We start from the raw sequence: 21,122 nt of genomic DNA, 5'->3' as shown, positions 1-21,122 counted from the left end.
TCCGATGCGATATGACCTTGCCATGGTGGATGGACTTACGTAACTAACAGTATCGCACATATACACCCATGCAAACTGAGGAGTAGTTTGTTTAACGTTAAACTTACAAACATGATTCATTTGTCATTTGTAGTCGAACACTATCTATTGCTACATTTTGTAACTATGTTTCTTCTGCCACACGTTTTCAACCTTTCCGTTGGAATTTTACGTCATTATGACCAGTGGTGTTATTACTACAGTGGTTTGAAAGTTTAATTATTATCATCCAGTATGTACGATGATATCGATAAACAATCCTCAAGACACGGTCGGACGAGTGGCTTTTATAAGGCACTTCGTGGATGAATGTAATTTCTTTAAAACTCTTCGACTGAACCTTAGACCGACATCTGAAATTTGTTTAATGTGGTCATTCCACTTAAGGTCGCTCCGGACGGTTTCTCACGTGTATTTAATGGTCTTCTCTGTTTCCAGTGATTTTCATCAACAGCGTAGTCGAAGAGAAATAGATCTATTCAACAATTTACGCAGACTGTTTTGCATTTGTTTACGATCAGGATCGACGTGAATGATGTTACCTGAATTCGTGTCCAGTTTTTGTTTTTAGGGGTTTCCATTTTTATCTAGAAAGCTCATTATATCCGTGCTATACATATGGTGCAGGATTATATAATACTCTCCTGTAAATGGAAAAAAGAACGCATTGACACCGGTGTGTCAGACCCACCATACTTGCTCCGGACACTGCGAGAGGGCTGTACAAGCAATGATCACACGCACGGCACAGCGGACACAACAGGAACCGCAGTGTTGGCCGTCGAATGGCGCTAGTTGCGCAGCATTTGTGCACCGCCGCCGTCAGTGTCAGCCAGTTTGCCGTGGCATACGGAGCTCCATCGTAGTCTTTAACACTGGTAGCATGCCGCGACAGCGTGGACGTGAACCGTATGTGCAGTTGACGGACTTTGAGCGAGGGCGTATAGTGGGCATGCGGGAGGCCGGGTGGACATACCGCCGAATTGCTCAACACGTGGGGCGTGAGGTCTCCACAGCACATCGATGTTGTCGCCAGTGGTCGGCGGAAGGTGCACGTGCCCGTCGACCTGGGACCGGACCTCAGCGACGCACAGATGCACGCCAAGACCGTAGATCCTACGCAGTGCCGTAGGGGACCGCACCGCCACTTCCCAGCAAATTAGGGACACTGTTGCTCCTGGGGTATCGGCGAGGACCATTCGCAACCGTCTCCATGAAGCTGGGCTACGGTCCCGCACACCGTTAGGCCGTCTTCCGCTCACGCCCCAACATCGTGCAGCCCGCCTCCAGTGGTGTCGCGACAGGCGTGAATGGAGGGACGAATGGAGACCTGTCGTCTTCAGCGATGAGAGTCGCTTCTGCCTTGGTGCCAATGATGGCCGTATGCGTGTTTGGCGCCGTGCAGGTGAGCGCCACAATCAGGACTGCATACGACCGAGGCACACAGGGTTAACACCCGGTATCATGGTGTGGGGAGGGATCTCCTACACTGGCCGTACACCTCTGGTGATCGTCGAGGGGACACTGAATAGTGCACGGTACATCCAAACCGTCATCGAACCCATCGTTCTACCATTCCTAGACCGGCAAGGGAACTTGCTGTTACAACAGGACAATGCACGTCCGCATGTATCCCGTGCCAACCAATGTGCTGTAGAAGGTGTAAGTCAACAACCCTGGCCAGCAAGATCTCCGGATCTGTCCCCCATTGAGCATGTTTGGGACTGGATGAAGCGTCGTCTAACGCGGTCTGCACGTCCAGCACGAACGCTGGTCCAACTGAGGCGCCAGGTGGAAATGGCATGGCAAGCCGTTCCACAGGACTACATCCAGCATCCCTACCATCGTCTCCATGGGAGAATAGCAGCCTGCATTGCTGCGAAAGGTGGATATACACTGTCCTAGTGCCGACATTGTGCATGCTCTGTTTCCTGTGTCTATGTGCCTGTGATTCTGTCAGTGTGATCATGTGTTGTATCTGACCTCAGGAATGTGTCAATAAAGTTTCCCCTTCCTGGGACAATGAATTCACGGTGTTCTTATTTCAATTTCCAGGAGTGTAGAAAAAGGACAAACAGATGTTACGCGTCAACCAATGCGTCTAGCCGTTCGACTTTTCTCATAAACTGCAGTAATCTGTACCTCCCCGGTAATCTAGGAGGAGCCGTGTGAGAGTCCGACTCCACACAATGCTCGGTGTGAATCTAACAGGAGTTAACTCAGTGATAATATTCTAACAATTGTCTACCTGTGGAACGATCACAATACTCATCTGTGGACTCTGTAGCTGCTGAAATACAATGTTGTGCAAAACTTAGTGACGAAAGCAATTTTCGCATGACGTGTCACTGCCAAGTAAATAGCTCGATGAATATCGGAACACACTCCGAGAGAGATGCTCAGTGAGACGAACAGAAATGACGCTTCTATTTGAAGACAATAGTGATACTGAAGTCATCAGATTCATGATTGTCCCCTGGACTGTAAAATGTCGGGACATCACCACGGACGGCAGTTCATGCTCCTCCGCGTGTTGCCATGGTGGCCACAAGACCGATGGACAGTTGTGGTAGGGTGTTACACTCCTCCACCAGGGCCGTTCACAACTGCTGGATGATCTCTGGTGCAAGTGGACTTGCTTGAATACGTTTCCGCAACCTACCCTACACGTGCTTGACGGATTTTAAGTCGACGGAATGGACATATCAGTATATTTGCCAAATATTCTCTCGCTCCAAGAGATCTCCCACCTGCACTGTTTGATGTAGTCGTGCACTATCATCCACAGAAATCAAGTCAGGCCCGAATGCGCGCGTAAAAAGACTCACACGAGGAAGGAGTACAATGCACAATAACGTTCACCGATGAGTGTACCATGTTCAAGGAATTGGAGATCAATACGCCCATGGAAAACGGTGCCTCCCCACACCAAATAATGATCATGGGTGCATTACTTGTAGCCACCTCTCGTCTTATGAGAGTATATCCGGAATCAGCACTCAGACTGAATCTGCTCTCATATGAGAAGAGCAAGCGACTCCATGCCTCGTTAGTCAGGTCTCTGTGGTGCTGGAGCTATCGGGAACGGTGACACGGATATGTTGGTGAAAATGGAACACAATATATTCATCGTTAGGCAAACAGATCGCTTCAATGTAGCCGCCGTATCAATGTGGAGCGTGAGATGCCACGACTTGCAGTTGTATTAAATGCTGTTACAATTACACCCGCTGTTTGACGCGGCTCCCTTTTTACCTGTTTTACAACGTAGCCGTCATCTGCTGCTGTAGCTGACCGCGGTCGACCACAACCTCTCATTTGGGCAGCAGCAGCTGTTGTTTGGAATGCTCCCCATGCACTGGAAATAGTACCGTTAGCCACACCACACTCCTGGGCTACTCTCGTTACATTTCGTCTTTCTTCCAGTTTCCCGATGACTCTTCCCCAGGTCGAAGTCATTCCAATGTTATCTCCTTCCTCTGGACCATGTTGTAATGAACACTACCACAGTGCACTGTAGCTGCTCGCTGATTGACACACGGTCTTTTTCCGTTCGCTCAGCTGCTTCCTGTTGGGTATTATACTGACGCTGACCTCACACCACCTGACGCCAAATTTTCTATGTAGGACTGGGAGACCTGTGGAAATTTTCTCCCGCATTTTGGTTTGTTTACGCCGAGTAGTTAATATGTTACGTCGTAAGTAGGCTGTTTAGGTTTTTATATTGGTAACGCCACGTAGCGCTCTGTATGAAAATCACTGGCTGTGCTGTGTGCAGTCTGTGGCTAGTTTGCATTGCTGGAATTTGCTATTGTAGTGTTGGGCAGTTGGCTGTTAACAGTGCATAGCGTTGCGCAGTTGGAAGTGAGCCGCCAGCAGTGGTGGATGTGGGGAGAGAAATGGCGGAGTTTTGAGAGCGGATGATCTGGGCGTGTGTCCACCAGTAAATTTGTAAGGCTGGATGTCATGAACTGATATATATATAATGACTTTTGAACACTACTAAGGGCCGGCCGCGGTGGTCTCGCGGTTCTAGGCGCGCAATCCGGAACCGTGCGACTGCTACGGTCGCAGGTTCGAATCCTGCCTCGGGCATGGATGTGTGTGATGTCCTTACGTTAGTTAGGTTTAAGTAGTTCTAAGTTCTAGGGGACTGATGACCACAGCAGTTGAGTCCCATAGTGCTCAGAGCCATTTGAACCACTATTAAGGTAAATACATTGTTTGTTCTCTATCAAAATGTTTCATTTGCTAACTAAGCCTATCAGTAGTCAGTGCCTTCAGTAGTTTGAATCTTTTATTTAGCTGGCAGTAGTGGCGCTCGCTGTATTACAGTAGTTCGAGTAACGAATATTTTTGTGACGTAAGTGATTTGTAAAGGTATAGGTTAATGTTAGGCAGAGCCATTCTTTTGTAGTGATTATTGAAAGTCAGATTGCGTTGCGCTAAAAATATTGTGTGTCAGTTTAGTGTTCATCAGAACAGGTGAAGAGCGAAATGTCTGAGTACGTTCAGTTCTGCTCAGCTGTTTGAAAATCAAATAATGTAAGAGGTCTATCAGCACAGTAATTCATTAATTTTTCTAAGGGGCCGTTTCACGTTACTTAATCTAGCTCGTCCTTAAATTTCCTAGAGCAGTGTATTCGCAGACATTCCGTTTACTTCTCAGGTGAAAAGCGGCCTGCAGCAGAGAGAGCTACCAATCAGTGATGAGACGGCAACATTTACTTGGAGCGAGACTGCAGGTTCTCTATTGAAGGTGAACATTCGAATACTGTTCTTCAATGGTGCGTGGCCACTGACAGAGTTCGCCCTGTATTACGTCTACACCGCAGCCGTGTTCCTGGCGAGTCTCGCCAATATGGCCGAAGCCGCCGTGGGCATCGCCTTCGGACAGGGCAGCATGGAAGAGATCACACTGGTGCTGCCCAACACGCTGACCACGGCCTGCGGTGTAGTCAAGCTGGCCTTCTTCTTGCGCGACCACCGACGCTACTACGCCCTGGTGCGACGAACGGAGCGTCTGGTGATGTCCCAGGAGGAACTGGCAGGAGGGGCAGCCGAAGCCTGTGCACGTGACGTGAGCCGCCGCGTGCGCGCCTTCGCCCTGTTCGTGGTCGCTCTCATCTGCGTCCAGGGCGCCGTCTGGTGCCCCATGCCGCTTATCGCCTACCCAGGCGAGAGGAAACTGCCGTTTGGACAGCTACCCAGCACCAATTACACTCAGGTTTGTTTGTTACAGAGCACCTATAACACTAAATGGCTAAACCGTTTGGACAGCTACGCTTCACCAATTACACACAGGTTGGTTTGTTACACAGCATCTATGGCACTAAATGGCTAAAACGATGACCCGATTCTTTTTGCAAGTTGCCAACCTATCGGCTTCAAACTAAAGTAAACTCCGCCCGAACAGGCCATGAATGCACAACGGCACCTACCGGCTGCCGTGTCATCTGATGCGTCACTGGATCCAGATACGGAGGAGCATGTGGTCAGCATACGGCTCTCCAGGCCGTTTTGTCAGTTTGCGAGACCAGAGCAGCTATTCCTCAATCAAGTAGCTCCTCAGTTTGAATCACAAGGACTGGGTACAGCTCTCTTGCCAACAGCGCTCGGCAGGCCGGATGCTCACCCGTCCAAGTGCTAGCCCAGCCCCACAGCGCTTAGCTATTATGATCTGACGGGAATGGTTGTTACCACTGCGGCAAGGCCGTCGCCTTCTAACGGTTTCAAACGACAGTAAAAATTTGGTTTTTAGTGTTTCATATGATTATTGACCGACTTGAAAAATTTAAAAGGTTGTTGTGAGCGTCTGGGTGCTATCCTGTCATTCTGCGCAATGGATTAATCTGAGATGAACGCTTTACGCTGTGTCTCCTGCAAGATGCAATTTCCACCCCCACACTCCTACAGAAGTCAGAAAGACGCTCCTAACGTTCTAAAGAGAAATGCCTGAAAAACTTTCAGCAATAAATATCTTCTGGAGTCATCCACTGTAAGGAAATGACACAAAAATTCACAAAATTTCTTACGCAACTAGTGGAATACTTGGGTACTGCAGTAGTGCTAGTTAGTGTAAGAAAAACATGAAACTACTGAAAATTATTATTTATTTTGCAAAAATTCTGAGAAATCACAATGGCAGTTTTAGTGATGAACTGAACAAGTTATTTCTGGGTTCTTTTCGGAATGTGAAGTTACCTCTTAAGGATAGGATTCGCTAATGAAATTTCTATACAAAGTTTAAGATTATTATTGACTTGGCACAATGGCTGAGAGCCGTGCCTGCTCAACTTGAAAATTATCCATTAGAATGTTGCTAGGTGCAGTCGAGGCTGTCGCGTGTGAAATGCAGTGAAGTGTACTGTTGTGGAGGATATATGGGGCTCGCAAGAGCTGTAGCGCACATTACCGTAAGCTGTGATGACTACTGTCTGTGCTGCTCGCTGCTGACAAATAAGATAATTCTCGTTCTATCTGGATTGACCTTCGCCAATCAAACTCTCCCTACGCCTTGATGAGGTCAATGACTCCTATTCGCCCCTAGTCTAACTATTGGCGTGATACACCTGTCAGATAACCAGTCCACTGTGATGCCATTCAAAAATTCGCTCGCAGGCGTTTAACTATAACTCTGTCCATTCACACCATACAATAAATGCGTCGGCTAACACAGTGGACAACGCTTAACCGCAAGGAGTCGCACTCGGATTCGCTCTCGACAGAGGGTGCTCTCCCAGTGAAGTACTGAGGAGAGATTTGCTCCTCATTCTTTGAGTACACGTACGAGCGCGCACGCTCTCGTTACATGTTCTCGCCCCAAGAGTGACAACGGAATGGCCACTCTCCATGCCAGACGTGAAGGGGTGTATCTTTCAGTCTCTTCCTTTACTCCTTCAGCTCAAGGCGTCAGAAATATCCTCAGCCAATAAGCATTGCTCTTCTAAAACGGGAGAATGACGTTTCGTTTAAGGCGACCAATCCAGAAATCTGTAGCATCGGCGTTTGGCGTTTGCTGTCTCCCTGTGAAAATCTCTGAAACTGCGTGCTATATTTGCAAAGAATGTGTAGGCTGAGCACTCCCACACAATTTAGTGGAATTTGCTTTCAAGCTGAACACGGGGTCGTTCTTCCTTTCACTCGGGAAAACGTTGTCCACTCCTCGGGCGTTCGAGGTTGACTCGTCCTGTGAAGGGACCGGCCTCCCGGTGTGCGGTCTGACTCTCTCGAACTAAAAGCTCCTGTGACTGTCATGTCTGGAATGTATGTGTGTACGCCAGCCTCGAGTATTTCAACCACAGTGAGTTTACTTGTTATTTGCATATCGTTTACATGCATTCATAAATCGCTTACCTCACTAAACCTTCGTTACTCGAACTACTGCAATATAGCGAGCGCCAATACTGCAAACTAAATGAAAGATTCTAACTACTGAAGGCACTGACTACTGATAGGCATAGTTAACAAATGAAAGATTTTAATAGAGAACAAACAATGGATTTACCTTCATAGTGTTCAAAAGTCATAATATATGTATCAGTTCATGAAATCCAGTCTTCCCAATTTTCATTTTCTGGGGAACACACGTCCAGATCGTCCGCTCTCAAAACTCTGCCATCTCTCTCCCCACATCCACCACTGCTGGCGGCTCACCTGCAACTACACAACGCTAAACGCTGTTCACACCCAACTTACTTTCTCTGTTGCAAAACCCTTCCTGTATACAGATTGGCACAGGACTCTGTGTAGCATCTCGCTATAATGACGTGACTGGATGCTTGAAGGTCCTGGTTGGATTTGTATCTGGCACTTTATTACCGTTTCTTTTTCGTATGGTGTGGTTAAGAATCGAAGTTTCTGCTTTAGCCAGGGTACTTTATCCGACTGCCTCCCATCCTCTAAATGTATGCTACTCTGGTCGCATTTAGAACATAGCCCAAAATACTACTCGTTAGTATGAAAAATACATATCATACCCAACATAGAGCTATAAAGGAAGATAAAGACTGAAGTATTCCTATCTAATTCGATCCTAGTAGCCATAACCAGTCCTGAATATGATTTTATCAGTAGTACTGTAGAACAAGATGTTAAGATCGCAGTGTAATCATATTAAGAATTATCCTATCTACATGCCATCTGTCTCTGTGTATTAAATAACTGTCGATGTGTGGTGGCTCAACAGAAATCACCCACACCATTTAGGAATGCCAGCTCCATCCTAGTATCTCTAAGGCAGCTTAAACTCTGTAGAATATTGAAATTGCATAATTATTTTGTAAGTGCAAAGTTTCATGTACGTGTATGAAACACCTTCAAAACCATCATTTTTACTTCTGTCCATCATCATATGACCACTGTCTTCACATTTCGCATTTGCTTTTATTTCCCATATTTAACACATGTTTTCTCAAAACAACATCATTTCCAGATGTTACATAAGTCTTGGATCTCCATAGTACAGAAGAAGCTTTATGCTTACAGACTCTCTCTATGACCAGTTATAAGTTAAATCCATTCTACTTGCTCTCTGCCATTGACATGAGAAATGGGGATGTGTATGATCAAACCATGGCTTCTGAAGCAAGATAACTATCAAGGGAAGAGCAGTGTGGTTACGAATTACCAGTGTGTTGGGCTCTGCAGAGGACTGCCTTAAACCTTTACAAACATCAACAACTTTGATGAATAAAGTAGTAAACTCACTTTATGTTTACTGCGTTAGAGGATATACGAAAAAATCTGTTCATAACACAGGTACAAGCTGCACAGCACTGGGTGGGTGACACTTTCCTGTCCCCACGCTGCCACCAGCACAGCACATGCTGTACCTGCAGCAGTTATGTCCTGATTTCCTGATGATGCATGCTGTCCAGTGTCCCATGACATTTTCTAACTCTATGAATTGTGAAATAAATGTTATTGCAGATACCTTTGTGTCACTAACGCCTCCGCCATAAACTGTAACCACTCTTTCACACTCCATGACAAGCCACCTGCACACAATGCGGTCTCAAATCCAGGGGTTGCAACGATCCATATATAGTAGCTTTGAAAGTAGCTTGTGACCAGTACTCTGACCACTATTTTCATGTGTTACATACATCTTTCATCTGTAGAGTATATACGGGGCTTTGACAACTGTAGTTGGACAGTAAGTGTTTTATCAATGTAAGAGAAAGTATTAATCGATCTCATTGTTATTAGGTGGTGATTGTTGTTGTTGTTGTTATTGTTGTTGCAGTCTTCAATATGAATACTAGTTTGCTGCAGCTCTCCATGCAACTCTATCTCGTGCGAACCTCTTTATCTCTGAATAACTACTGCAAACTACAGCCTTCGGAATCTGCTTACTGTACTGATCTCTTGGTCTCACTCTGCAATTTTTATCCCCCCCCCCCCAAACATCCGTCTAATACTAAACTGGTGATTCTTGATGTCTCAGAATGTGTCCTATCAAACAATCTCTTCTTTTCGTAAAGTTTTGCCTCAAATTTTCTGTCTCCGCAACTCTATTCAGTGCCTACTCATTACTTACATGATATACCCATATAAACTTCAGGATTCTTCTGTAGCACCACCTTTCAAAAGCTGGCTATCGTCAATGTTTCATTTCCATACTCCTGAGAAATGCTTTCAGAAATGACTTTCTAACACTTAAGTCTATTTTCAGTGTTAACAAATTTCTCTTCTTCACAAAGAGTTATTCTGTCACTGCCTGTCTCGCAGCATTGCCTGGCTGAATTCCACTACAGCCAACTTTAGTTATTGTTCCTCTAACACCCCCCCCCTCCCCCTTCAAGACACTATTGATTCCCTTCCAAGACCTTGGTTGTTTCTGTCAGAATAAGTGTCATTGGCAAATCTAAAAATTTTTAAATCTCCTCCCTGAACTTCATTACCTACTCCAAATTTTCCTTTGGTTTCCTTTACTGATTACTCAGTGTACAGACTGAATGACATCGGCGATAGATTATAAACCTTTCTCGTTTCCTTCCCAACCACTGCTTGCGTTTCATGCCCCTCGACTCTTGTAACTGTCGTCTTATTTCTGTACAAGTTGTAAATACCTTTCGTCCCCCATGTTTTACCCCTGAAATTTTCAGAATTTCAAAGAGAGTATTTCAGTCAACATTGTCGAAGTCTTCCCCTAAGTCTACAAGCGTTGTAAATGTAGGTTTTCCTTAGCCTGTCTTCTAAAGTAAGTCTTAGGATCAGTACTGCCTTGCGTGTTCTAATATTTCTGCGAAATCCAAACTGATCTTCCCGAAGTCGGGTTCTACCAGTTTAGCTTTCTTCAGTAAATAATTCGTGTTAATATTTTCAGCCATGAATTATTAAACTGATAATTCTGCAATTTTTGCACCTGTTCGCAACTCTTTCTTTGGAGATGGAATTATTACATTCTTCCTAAACTCTGAGGATTCTTCGCCTGTCTCATACATCTTGTTGCCCAGATGGAAGAGTTCTGTCGTGGCTGGCTCTCCCATGGCTCTTAGCGTTCTGACAGAATGTCAGCTTATCCTGGGGCCTTGTTTCGAGCTAGGTCTTTCAGTGCTGCGTCAAATTCTTCTCGCAGTATTGTTCAAATCAAATGGTTCTGAGCACAATGGGACTTCTGAGGTCATCAATCCCCTAGAACTTAGAACTACTTAAACCTAACTAAGGACATCACACACATCCATGCCCGAGGCAGGATTTGAACATGCGACCGTAGCGGTCGCGCTGTTCCAGACTGTAGCGCCTAGAACCGCTCGGCCACTCCGGCCGACCCGCAGTATTGTACCTCCCATTTCATCTTCCTTTACGTCCTCTTCCGTGTAAGTAATACTGCCTTCAAGTTCATCTCCTTTGTATTTACTCCTTCCATATTTTAGTTTTCCCTTCTTTGCTTAGGACTGGCTCTTAATATTCATACAGCTTCTAATCTTTTCTCCAAAGCCCTCTTTTAATATTACTGTACCCGGTATCTATCTTTCCATTGTGAAATATGCTTCTAAATCCTTACATTTGTCCTCTAGCCATTACTACTTAGCCATTTCTTCCTGTCAGTCTCAGTTTTTAGACGCTCTTATTCCCTTTTACGCTCTTAGGAGATAGTTTTTTTGTAAGAATCAGTAAACATCAAGCTGTATTTAAACAGCACTCCACCTCCACTGTTGTACATTAATGTTTTAGAGTATACAATGTTTGGCATTGGCAGTTAGAATTGTGTGTAGACAGAATTTTTTTTATCTGGGGTTGCATTTAGAAGACAAAGAGTAACAGTTGGCCTTGCAGACGCCTTGTAGATTCTCTCAGGTTTGGCGGGGAACCCAAATCACTACTGGATGCTAAAGAAACATGTTAGAGTAAGCAGTAAGAGCACAAATATTGTCGTACATTTATACATAGAGTACGGAGTAATTTGGAAAGTGTAGAAAGATATATAAAATATGGAAAAAAATCTGAATACGAAATGGGGGTGCAAGATGTCTGTATTTAATAAAGAAGAGCTGTCATATCTTGATGTGCAAAAAAAATAATGGTTTCCAAGATGTTGCTACTTGCTCATGGTACTTCCGATATAGAAAATGTGTTTCAGATATTCCGGATAGATTATTTTTCATTAGAGATCCTATGGTGTAGTAAACAAAACAATCTGCATAATTATACGATAAAACGATCTCCAACAAATTATGTACACTCGTACACCGACCAAAATTAAAGAAACACTATTTTAGTGTCACATCATAGAATCTGGAAAGCCTTGGTTTAGAAAAGGGTTTTGAGAGCAATGATGACACTGTTTTATTACGTCGTCGATGCTGTGAAAGAATCTTAGCTATGTGTTAATTTCAAATAATTACTGTCACCATTACTATACATTACTGCAGAATCAACGGAAAATGTTATCGGTCCAGATACCTTCAACTTTACGTTGCAGAGATAAATATGTTTTCGCAGCTATTAACGGCGACGAATGAGTGTTGGTATCAGTGTAAATAATAGTAATGATCAGGCTTATTAGATAATAATTATGATACAAGGTAAAGACAAGAGGAAAGTAGAAAGCGAAGCAGAACTTATAACGGGATCCTGGGAACTAATATTGGGACTTGTACGATGAGGATGAGAGCCCCATTATCTATGTCTAATATTACCCAAAAATAGGTGATCTGCTTTTCCTCATGATACAAGTATGGCTTAGTGTTCGTTAACAAATATGATGTACTCTTTGCAGTTGGGTAAGTAAGACAAGAAAGGTGAATCCCTGAACTTCTTGTGAATGTTTCTTTTGTAGGTGCCAGTGTACGAGTTATCATACGTACTGCAGTGCATGTCGAGTTTCACCATCGCTAACGTCACACTAGGCTTCGACTGCCTCTTCATGGGCATCATGGAGTTCCTGGGAGCGCAGCTCGACCTACTAACCTTACGACTCAGAAGCCTCCGACAGGATGCGGCCTTATGCACCACCGGGCAGAAAGACGGACGAGGCTGTGCTGTTCAGGCAACGAAAGGGCACGACAGCGCCCACAGGGAGCTGTGTCTCTGTATAGAGAGGCATCAGGAGATCATCAGGTATAACCGACAGTTATAGAGAAACACCAAAGACAATTGGTGTAGCTGGTGCAGGGTCACTTTTAAAGCCAGGTCCTACCTGAATTTTCTTAGGGACTGATGAAAATGGTAATGAAATGTTACGCAATTCCCTGCAAGGAAATTATTTCATTTTCAGGTCGATGGAAAGCATAACATGAATTTTATTATTTTTTAAATTTAATGTTAATGATTCGTCAATACCGAAATCTGGAGAGCAAGCAGATCAAAGTATGTGTGTTATTTCGTAATCGTGTTTCAATTATGCCTGTCTTAGACGTTACTTGTAGTATGAGGGCAAATATTACAACTCAGAGGTCAATATAGTGAGACTAGAAACGATACGGACAATCCGTATGCAGAAGCTGTTGCAATCACGAGACGAGAGAGTTGTTGGCCTAATTTCAAGTATCATTAAGGTATGTATGCAACTGCGAGCAGCATGCTCACAAATTACTCAGGTGGCGCTCGAGGCCGTGCCGCAGGATTCTCTATGGACCTGATCCTAGACCTACGAAATTTTATTTATATGTTCGCGGAAATGTAATCTGGAAGAGGTAAAGCTTTTGGAAGAGTCTATCAGGGTGGTTCCGCCATCTCTCTTCACATTTTGGAGAATAGTAGCAGCGGTGGTCGCCTTATGTGGCTGGCATAATCCCAGTGGTGGACCGCTTGGACGTTACTGTTTCCGCAACAGCGAAGCGTCCAAAACCCGAGGGTACAGTAAGCCTTTGGTCCGCTTAGGCGATCTGCACGAGTGCTGCGCAATCAACTATACTGTTAATGGTGAATGATCTAGGATGCTTTGTTCCACTGCTAGCCTTCCACTTCCGCCTATACTTGCAAATGAAGCGAGGGAAACTCGATGGCCTATGTGCTTCTGTACCAACCCTATCGTTCCCTATTTTGTAAATATGGCCCTTATAGGAAACAAAAGTTGGAGGCAGTACAATTATAATGTTGTCTCTCATGAATAATGGTTTTCGAGGTATATTCCAAAATATGGCCCGTTTGGTCATAAAAAAATACGGTCATGGAAAAAGGTTGTTATTGACAGTAATATTTTAACACATATCTACTTTACTTTTTCACATAATTGGCGTTCACATTTACATATTTTCTGTAACGCCTCTCCAGCTTCTTTAACCCCTCTACACTGAAGCCTGGTGCCTGTAATTAAACCACTTGGTAACGCCTGTCTTGAGCTCCCCGTCGTTTTGAAATCGTTGTCCACTCAGCCACTTTTTCAAATGCAAGATGAGGAAGTAGTCACTTGGAGCAAGATCGTAGCTGTACGGAGGGCGATCAAAAAGTTTCCAACGAAAATCTTGAATCTTGTCCTTGGTTTTGGCATCGGTGTTGTCGCGGAGCAGGATTATGCCACACGACGGTTTCCCACGGCATCGATTTTGGATCGCATGTCTCAGTTTGGTCAGAGTTTTACAGCGTACATCAGCTATGACTGTTGAGCTACGGCCCATGAAATCAATCAAAATTACGCCCTTTTCATTCCAAAAAACGGTAGCCATCATTTTTCGATTCGAGAACGGAGAATGCTATAAAATGTTTTGGTTTGGGTGAAGCTGAATGCCGCCATTGCATTGATCGTTGGTATACGATATTCACGTCTTCCCGTCCGTAGCAACGTGTTGTTATTGTTAGAATGGAGGCGGGGGTATTAAAGGAAATTGCAATAGTTAGCAACTGGAGGCCAGAAAATGTCGTGGCGTCATTTTATTACTGTATTTTGGAGGGTTGGAGTGGCATATATTAGCAATATTAACCGCCATTTTCTAAGTAGCATAGCCCTGATGGACAGACCTCGATTGACGAGGAGGAGGAGGAGGAGGAGGAGGAGAGGGGCTGCGATACGTTATTGCTAATAATAAGCCTGAAATTAATTGGTTATTATTGTTTACTAGAACTATCTCCCAAAACAAACATGCTCCTTTCACTATGGACTAACGAACGAATGGTAAAACTCACACAACTGGAGTACTAAATCAAAAAAAGGCGAGGGGAGGGGAATCTAGATTATTATTGCCCCAGATGAGAGGGGATGAGATCCTGTGACTTCGGCGTACGAGAGCAATAGCTCGTTTGTTCCAGAACTTCCACGGGAATGGATGACCCCGCCTGGTGCCTGGGGGAGAGCAGAGGAGGCAGAGGGAGTTTATCTTACTGCTGACCTTAGAATGCTACAACAATGTTCCTATTGAGGTTGAAATCTCCTTCATACATAGACTACTCCCAGGAATCTTTTTTTTTAGCTGAATTTAAGACACGTGGTCTTTCAGTGCCCAAAATAATCTTTTTTCCCAGTCACCGTAAATGACCGCACTGTTCGCTTAATGAGCTATATCTTTCCGTATACAGCCGCTTCTCCAGCAAACAGTCTCAAATTTTTTCCCACCATATCCGATAGACTGTTTATGTGCAAGGAGAGTGGGGGAGCGGACCTAACACTCTTTACTCTTTCCTGAGGCACCCCTAGAGTTATCTTTCTCTGTGACACACACTCGTCGTCTAGAATGCAAACTGGATTCTATTACTCAAAAAGTCTTCGACCAGTCTCATATCTGAGAAACTCTTCGTATACTTCGTCTATGGTGCGGTACAGCGTCGAATGTTTTCTGAAAATCTAACAACAAAGAAACATCACATTAGTCTACAGCCATGGTTAGCAAGTATCATGGTTGAAAAGTGCAAGCCCTGTTTCGCACGAGCGATACCTTTTACATACACGCTGATTTATGGACAGAAGGTTTTTCTCTCTTTACTAAACTTAACGAGTTCGATATTAGCAAACGATCCCAGGATCCAGCAGCAACCAGACGTTGAAGTTGTTGACCTATAACTTAAAACTTCAGTTCTTTTTCCTTTTCCTATATGGCGAGACTCTGTGTGTTTTTCTTCTCGTCGCTTAGGAGAGTTAGCTGTACGAGATATCCCTACGTATTATTCACTGAATGAAGTCCCTCTCTGCGCTCTTCTGTCTGTATGTGAAGACTTAATCAAAGAAACTGTAGGGATTTTGATACGGTTTTCATTAATAGATGGATTCATTGATTAAGAAAATTAGTGTACGTAATTTATAATTATAGTGATATTGAGTCTATATGTATCGTTGCAACTCCATATTTATTTGACGTTTGGAGTGACATGCTAATGATGGTGGCTGGGGGCTGGCAAACTATAGAGGAGGCGGTATTTGGAGGAAATACAGTAAAGTTAACAATCATTATAACTCCAGAGGCCTATGAGATTTGGTCAGAATCTATGCATATCCTCTATCTACATTTATAAATTAAAGTCCCTCAAGTTCTTTTTCTGTCTGCAGGTGAAGGCTAATCCGGGAATTATTGTTCGGATTTTGATATGTTTTACTAACACACAGTCTGATTCACGAGGAGGTTTGTGTACTTAAGTTGTTGTTATACACTCCTGGAAATGGAAAAAAGAACACATTGACACCGGTGTGTCAGACCCACCATACTTGCTCCGGACACTGCGAGAGGGCTGTACAAGCAATGATCACACGCACGGCACAGCGGACACACCAGGAACCGCGGTGTTGGCCGTCGAATGGCGCTAGCTGCGCAGCATTTGTGCACCGCCGCCGTCAGTGTCAGCCAGTTTGCCGTGGCATACGGAGCTCCATCGCAGTCTTTAACACTGGTAGCATGCCGCGACAGCGTGGACGTGAACCGTATGTGCAGTTGACGGACTTTGAGCGAGGGCGTATAGTGGGCAAGCGGGAGGCCGGGTGGACGTACCGCCGAATTGCTCAACACGTGGGGCGTGAGGTCTCCACAGTACATCGATGTTGTCGCCAGTGGTCGGCGGAAGGTGCACGTGCCCGTCGACCTGGGACCGGACCGCAGCACGGCACGGATGCACGCCAAGACCGTAGGATCCTACGCAGTGCCGTAGGGGACCGCACCGCCACTTCCCAGCAAATTAGGGACACTGTTGCTCCTGGGGTATCGGCGAGGACCATTCGCAACCGTCTCCATGAAGCTGGGCTACGGTCCCGCACACCGTTAGGCCGTCTTCCGCTCACGCCCCAACATCGTGCAGCCCGCCTCCAGTGGTGTCGCGACAGGCGTGAATGGAGGGACGAATGGAGACGTGTCGTCTTCAGCGATGAGAGTCGCTTCTGCCTTGGTGCCAATGATGGTCGTATGCGTGTTTGGCGCCGTGCAGGTGAGCGCCACAATCAGGACTGCATACGACCGAGGCACACAGGGCCAACACCCGGCATCATGGTGTGGGGAGCGATCTCCTACACTGGCCGTACACCTCTGGTGATCGTCGAGGGGACACTGAATAGTTCACGGTACATCCAAACCGTCATCGAACCCATCGTTCTACTATTCCTAGACCGGCAAGGGAACTTGCTGTTCCAACAGGACAATGCACGTCCGCATGTATCCCGTGCCACCCAACGTACTCTAGAAGGTGTAAGTCAACTACCCTGGCCATCAAGATCTCCGGATCTGTCCCCCATTGAGCATGTTTGGGACTGGATGAAGCGTCGTCTCACGCGGTCTGCACATCCAGCAAGAACGCTGGTCCAACTGAGGCGCCAGGTGGAAATGGCATGGCAAGCCGTTCCACAGGACTACATCCAACATCTCTACGATCGTCTCCATGGGAGAATAGCAGCCTGCATTGCTGCGAAAGGTGGATATACACTGTACTAGTGCCGACATTGTGCATGCTCTGTTGCCTGTGTCTATGTGCCTGTGGTTCTGTCAGTGTGATCATGTGATGTATCTGACCCCAGGAATGTGTCAATAAAGTTTCCCCTTCCTGGGACAATGAATTCACGATGTTCTTATTTCAATTTCCAGGAGTGTAGTTTGAGGAGCCACGAAAAGATAGGGCGGATCGCTAGTTCACTATAAATGCGAGCTTAGAAATGAGTCTAGTACTGCAAAATAGTCTCTGTACAATAGAGCTGGAATTGTCAGTTTTCAACTGCATCAGCTCATTTTCAGCACCAATGATAATTACTTTTATGTGATACAAATTTTAATAGCTGTGGTCACAATATAATTCCACAGTCACTGGTTGTTAATGGATATCGGTTGACTAAAAACAATCTTCAGATCACGCTTCCACTATGATTCCTAAGACGTCAAGTATTCTTAAACATCACTAAGTTATTAGTATGAGTAACTTACTTTTACGTAATACATTCAAAAAGCCCACGGAAAAATGGGATAAGTCATATCTAGTACATTATTCAGGAGAGGAAATTTAAACTTTCGAGACTACAAAAAGAACTTAAGACACTCCAGTCGTGTGTAAACAATTTAACTACGGTGCCAAATTTAATAACTGTAGAGAAAGTACCGTAGGGAAAAAATATTAGTTGTAATTATTGATAAAAAAGACAGTGCAGGCAAAGAAAGTACATATTTGCCATGATAAGAAAGTGGTAAGCCCATCACTTTTTGCCAGGATTTCATCTCATCTTTGTGTTGTATAGTTTTAGAAGTTTCGTTTTCTTGGTATTGAATTTTGGTTCATTATGTAGTAGATTAGTATAGAGATTTATTGCGTCTTTACCACAAAAATAGCGATTTCTTGCGTCTTGGCCACAACATCGTTTAAGTTCTTGAAGATCTGTGTATTTTTCGTGAGATATAGGCAGGAGCTCTGAAAATATACCATAGAATTAGTTATCTGCAAAACAATCTCGATTTGTCTTAAAAAAGTTTCATATTACGAAGCATATATCAATATGTTCTCGATGACACCATAAGAATTCGTCCAGTCCATGCAGTTGATACTCAGGCTTGACGTGTGAGTGCAGACTACCAGAATATTCCAAATCTATTGGTGTCCAAGCCCCATTGTAAGCAATTCTGTATTTGAACGACTTTTCTTCTTTCACAGCCAGAGTTTCTTTGAGCGGTCGTGTCTTCAAAGAACACGTGAGTGTGTAAGACGCTTTTAGAAACATCGTCCAATCTCGTATAATTTCTTGTTGAACAGGAATGAGTTTGTAAGGTCTTGGATTAACTCTTGTGGTTCTAAAAACCTGAATCCTGTCGTTTTGTAACCCTGCAGTAGTTGTCTGTTTCATCAAACTAAAGTTGATATCGTTTTCCAAGCGAGAGTGTCTTCTTATTGGAAATATTATTTTGGTACTACCTAATCTCTTAGTGGTGTTAACGACATAGTGAAGGTGTAAAAAGCTGTATAGTTCTTATTCTGTCCTCAGCACGAATCACAGAACATTACAAGAATGTTTAATTTTGAATCAAGGCTTTCACTCACATAATTCTGCTAAAAACTAATAAATTCATTTGTTCATTTACTCCCTACCTCTTCAATGTAAGTATAAAATATTGCATCACTTTTGGACATCTGATGGGTGTTGGAGCTGTCAAACTATATTTTCTGCTTGTAATAAACAGCAGTAAAGCTGATACGTGACAAGGGGAGGTTTCTTTTTATAATCCATGCATAGTGCTTCATTTTATCCGATTTTTTAACTTTCTTGTGTTGCTTTTCGCTACCTTGAATAAAATGTAACAGCTATTAGCTTACGGACCTCCTCTTCCGTGCTAAGTATTTTAACTTGGTTTCTAATTTATAATTTTCCTTTTTCAGACTATTTTGCGAAAGCATTGCATTCAAACCTTTTAATTCTACTTGAAATTTGTCACATGATAAGCAGGTAGTATGCATATGCCCCAACTGGGAGTTGAAGTTGCTGTTAAATGTTTTCCGATATGTCCCATATGGAACAAGAATTTAAGGATATTTTTCTTTACGTAAATCATGGTACATTTTTATAGGCCTTCTTAAAAGTACGTTCCGTCTGTCATTCCCATGTTATAGTAAGTCTTTCTTCCCTTAAATGCACAAATGTGGTTTATAATGGCTGACTATTTTTCTTTGGATAGTTTCCATGGGAGGTAATCAGCGAAAAGCCCTTCCACGATGTGTCGGAAAAAGCAATCCGCCGCGCGGTTTGAGGCGCTATGTCACAGATGCCCCCCCCCCCCCCGCCCCCGCCGGAGGTTCGAGTCCTCCATCGGGTTAGTCTAGGGAACGATGACCTCAGCAGTTTGGTCACTTAGGAATTCACACACATCTGAACATTTGAGAAAACAATCTCTGGCATTGGAATTTGGAATCGTGATACCTAGGCCTTCTACAAACAATTACTGTCACATAAATGAAAGTATTCAAATACGAAGAGTGATTATTTCAGTTACATAACAAATTAAAATTCTTGATAAGCTGCTCTTTTTCATGGGGTTTCATTTGTTTGAAACACTCAAACAATGAACATTTGCAGTCGCTGCCTAACTTTGGAGACATTGCCTAAGGTCCCTACAAACATTACTCATGATACCAAAGTTACCTCTTTGAGCTGATTATTAAAAGATGGATTATCATTCTCTTGCGATGATAAACACGTTTTGAAATGCCTGAGAGGACCACACTACTACCACACTTTAAACTAAACGCTTTTACTATAAGGAAACTCAATCGATCACGTTTTCAGTCGCAATCCAACTGATCTAACAGGTGGAATGTGAACACTTGAACCACACCTTGGACTTGCCCCACTCTTTCCGTGAAAAGAGCGACTTAGAATGTTCTTTCTGTTACCATTAAAAGTGCAATCTTTTGTACCTCGGTGACTTGCCACTTTGTTTCAGGGTCATTCCAACCGACGACTAGCCATCAGAATGTGCCATAAGCTCATTTCCTGATTAAATGGACTTACCGAAGCCGACGGGTTGTATCCCATTCTCCAGCAGTCCCGTTTCATTTCCGTGTGTCTTCGTTTGTGAGTTTTTACAATAGTCAGAGATGTAGGGAGGGAATGAAACTCTTCTTTCTTCTGTATATTCAAAACCTTCTGCTCTTTTCGCCAGTAGCAGTTTTATAAACCTATAATTTGCACTTATATGTGAGGCGTGCGTGTTCCATATCGCTGCTACTCGCTTATATCGACAGTAACCTTTCACAGCAATTGTCTCTGACCAGTTGCTGAGTATCCACAGGAAGTCTTCCCCTCAGGTGGCAGGGAATTGGCGCCGAGTGCTACTGTATGGAAGAACGTGGCATACACATTAACTCTCGCATGTTCGGTGGAAGTGTGCGTAGTTCGGGGTCTGCTGCGCTGCATACGTGATGGCAACGCTGTGTCGGCAGCCTGGAACACGGGAGTGTTGTTGGCACAGAGACGCCAGCTGGAATTCTGTCAACCACAGAACCATGTGGAGGAAGCAAACTTGACTTGTGAATCTTTCGCTCCTCTGAACTGTGGAGTTTATGGTGAGCGCCCATTTCCAGCTATGGACAGCAATTTTGAATTTTGTGAACAAGTGTTGTGACTCTGGACGTTCTGGTTACCGTTTTAGATTGCGAGTAATTTTCCTGTGGCTGGCCTGAAATACTGTGGGCATGTATGCACTTGTTTGTTTCTGCACTAGGCTATCTCTAGACTTTATAAACACGTTTTG

At 44.2% G+C, this 21,122-nt stretch overlaps 1 protein-coding gene across 1 annotated transcript in view; it reads left to right on the top strand.

Moving 5' to 3' along the window:
• LOC126285179 (odorant receptor Or2-like) overlaps nt 1-21,122 on the top strand; it is a 103,228-nt gene that overhangs the window by 34,335 nt on the left and 47,771 nt on the right. The window contains exons 2-3 of the mRNA XM_049984487.1: nt 4,709-5,266; nt 12,326-12,606. Of these exons, the coding sequence (XP_049840444.1) occupies nt 4,709-5,266; nt 12,326-12,606 (839 nt within the window). The remainder of the gene's footprint in view (nt 1-4,708; nt 5,267-12,325; nt 12,607-21,122) is intronic.

The sequence above is a fragment of the Schistocerca gregaria genome, chromosome 8 (genome assembly GCF_023897955.1).
Source record: "Schistocerca gregaria isolate iqSchGreg1 chromosome 8, iqSchGreg1.2, whole genome shotgun sequence".
In the NCBI taxonomy this organism is placed as follows: Eukaryota; Metazoa; Arthropoda; class Insecta; order Orthoptera; family Acrididae; genus Schistocerca; species Schistocerca gregaria.
Note: the sequence above shows the minus strand (reverse complement) of the source record. Positions and strands in the feature narration are given on the sequence as shown.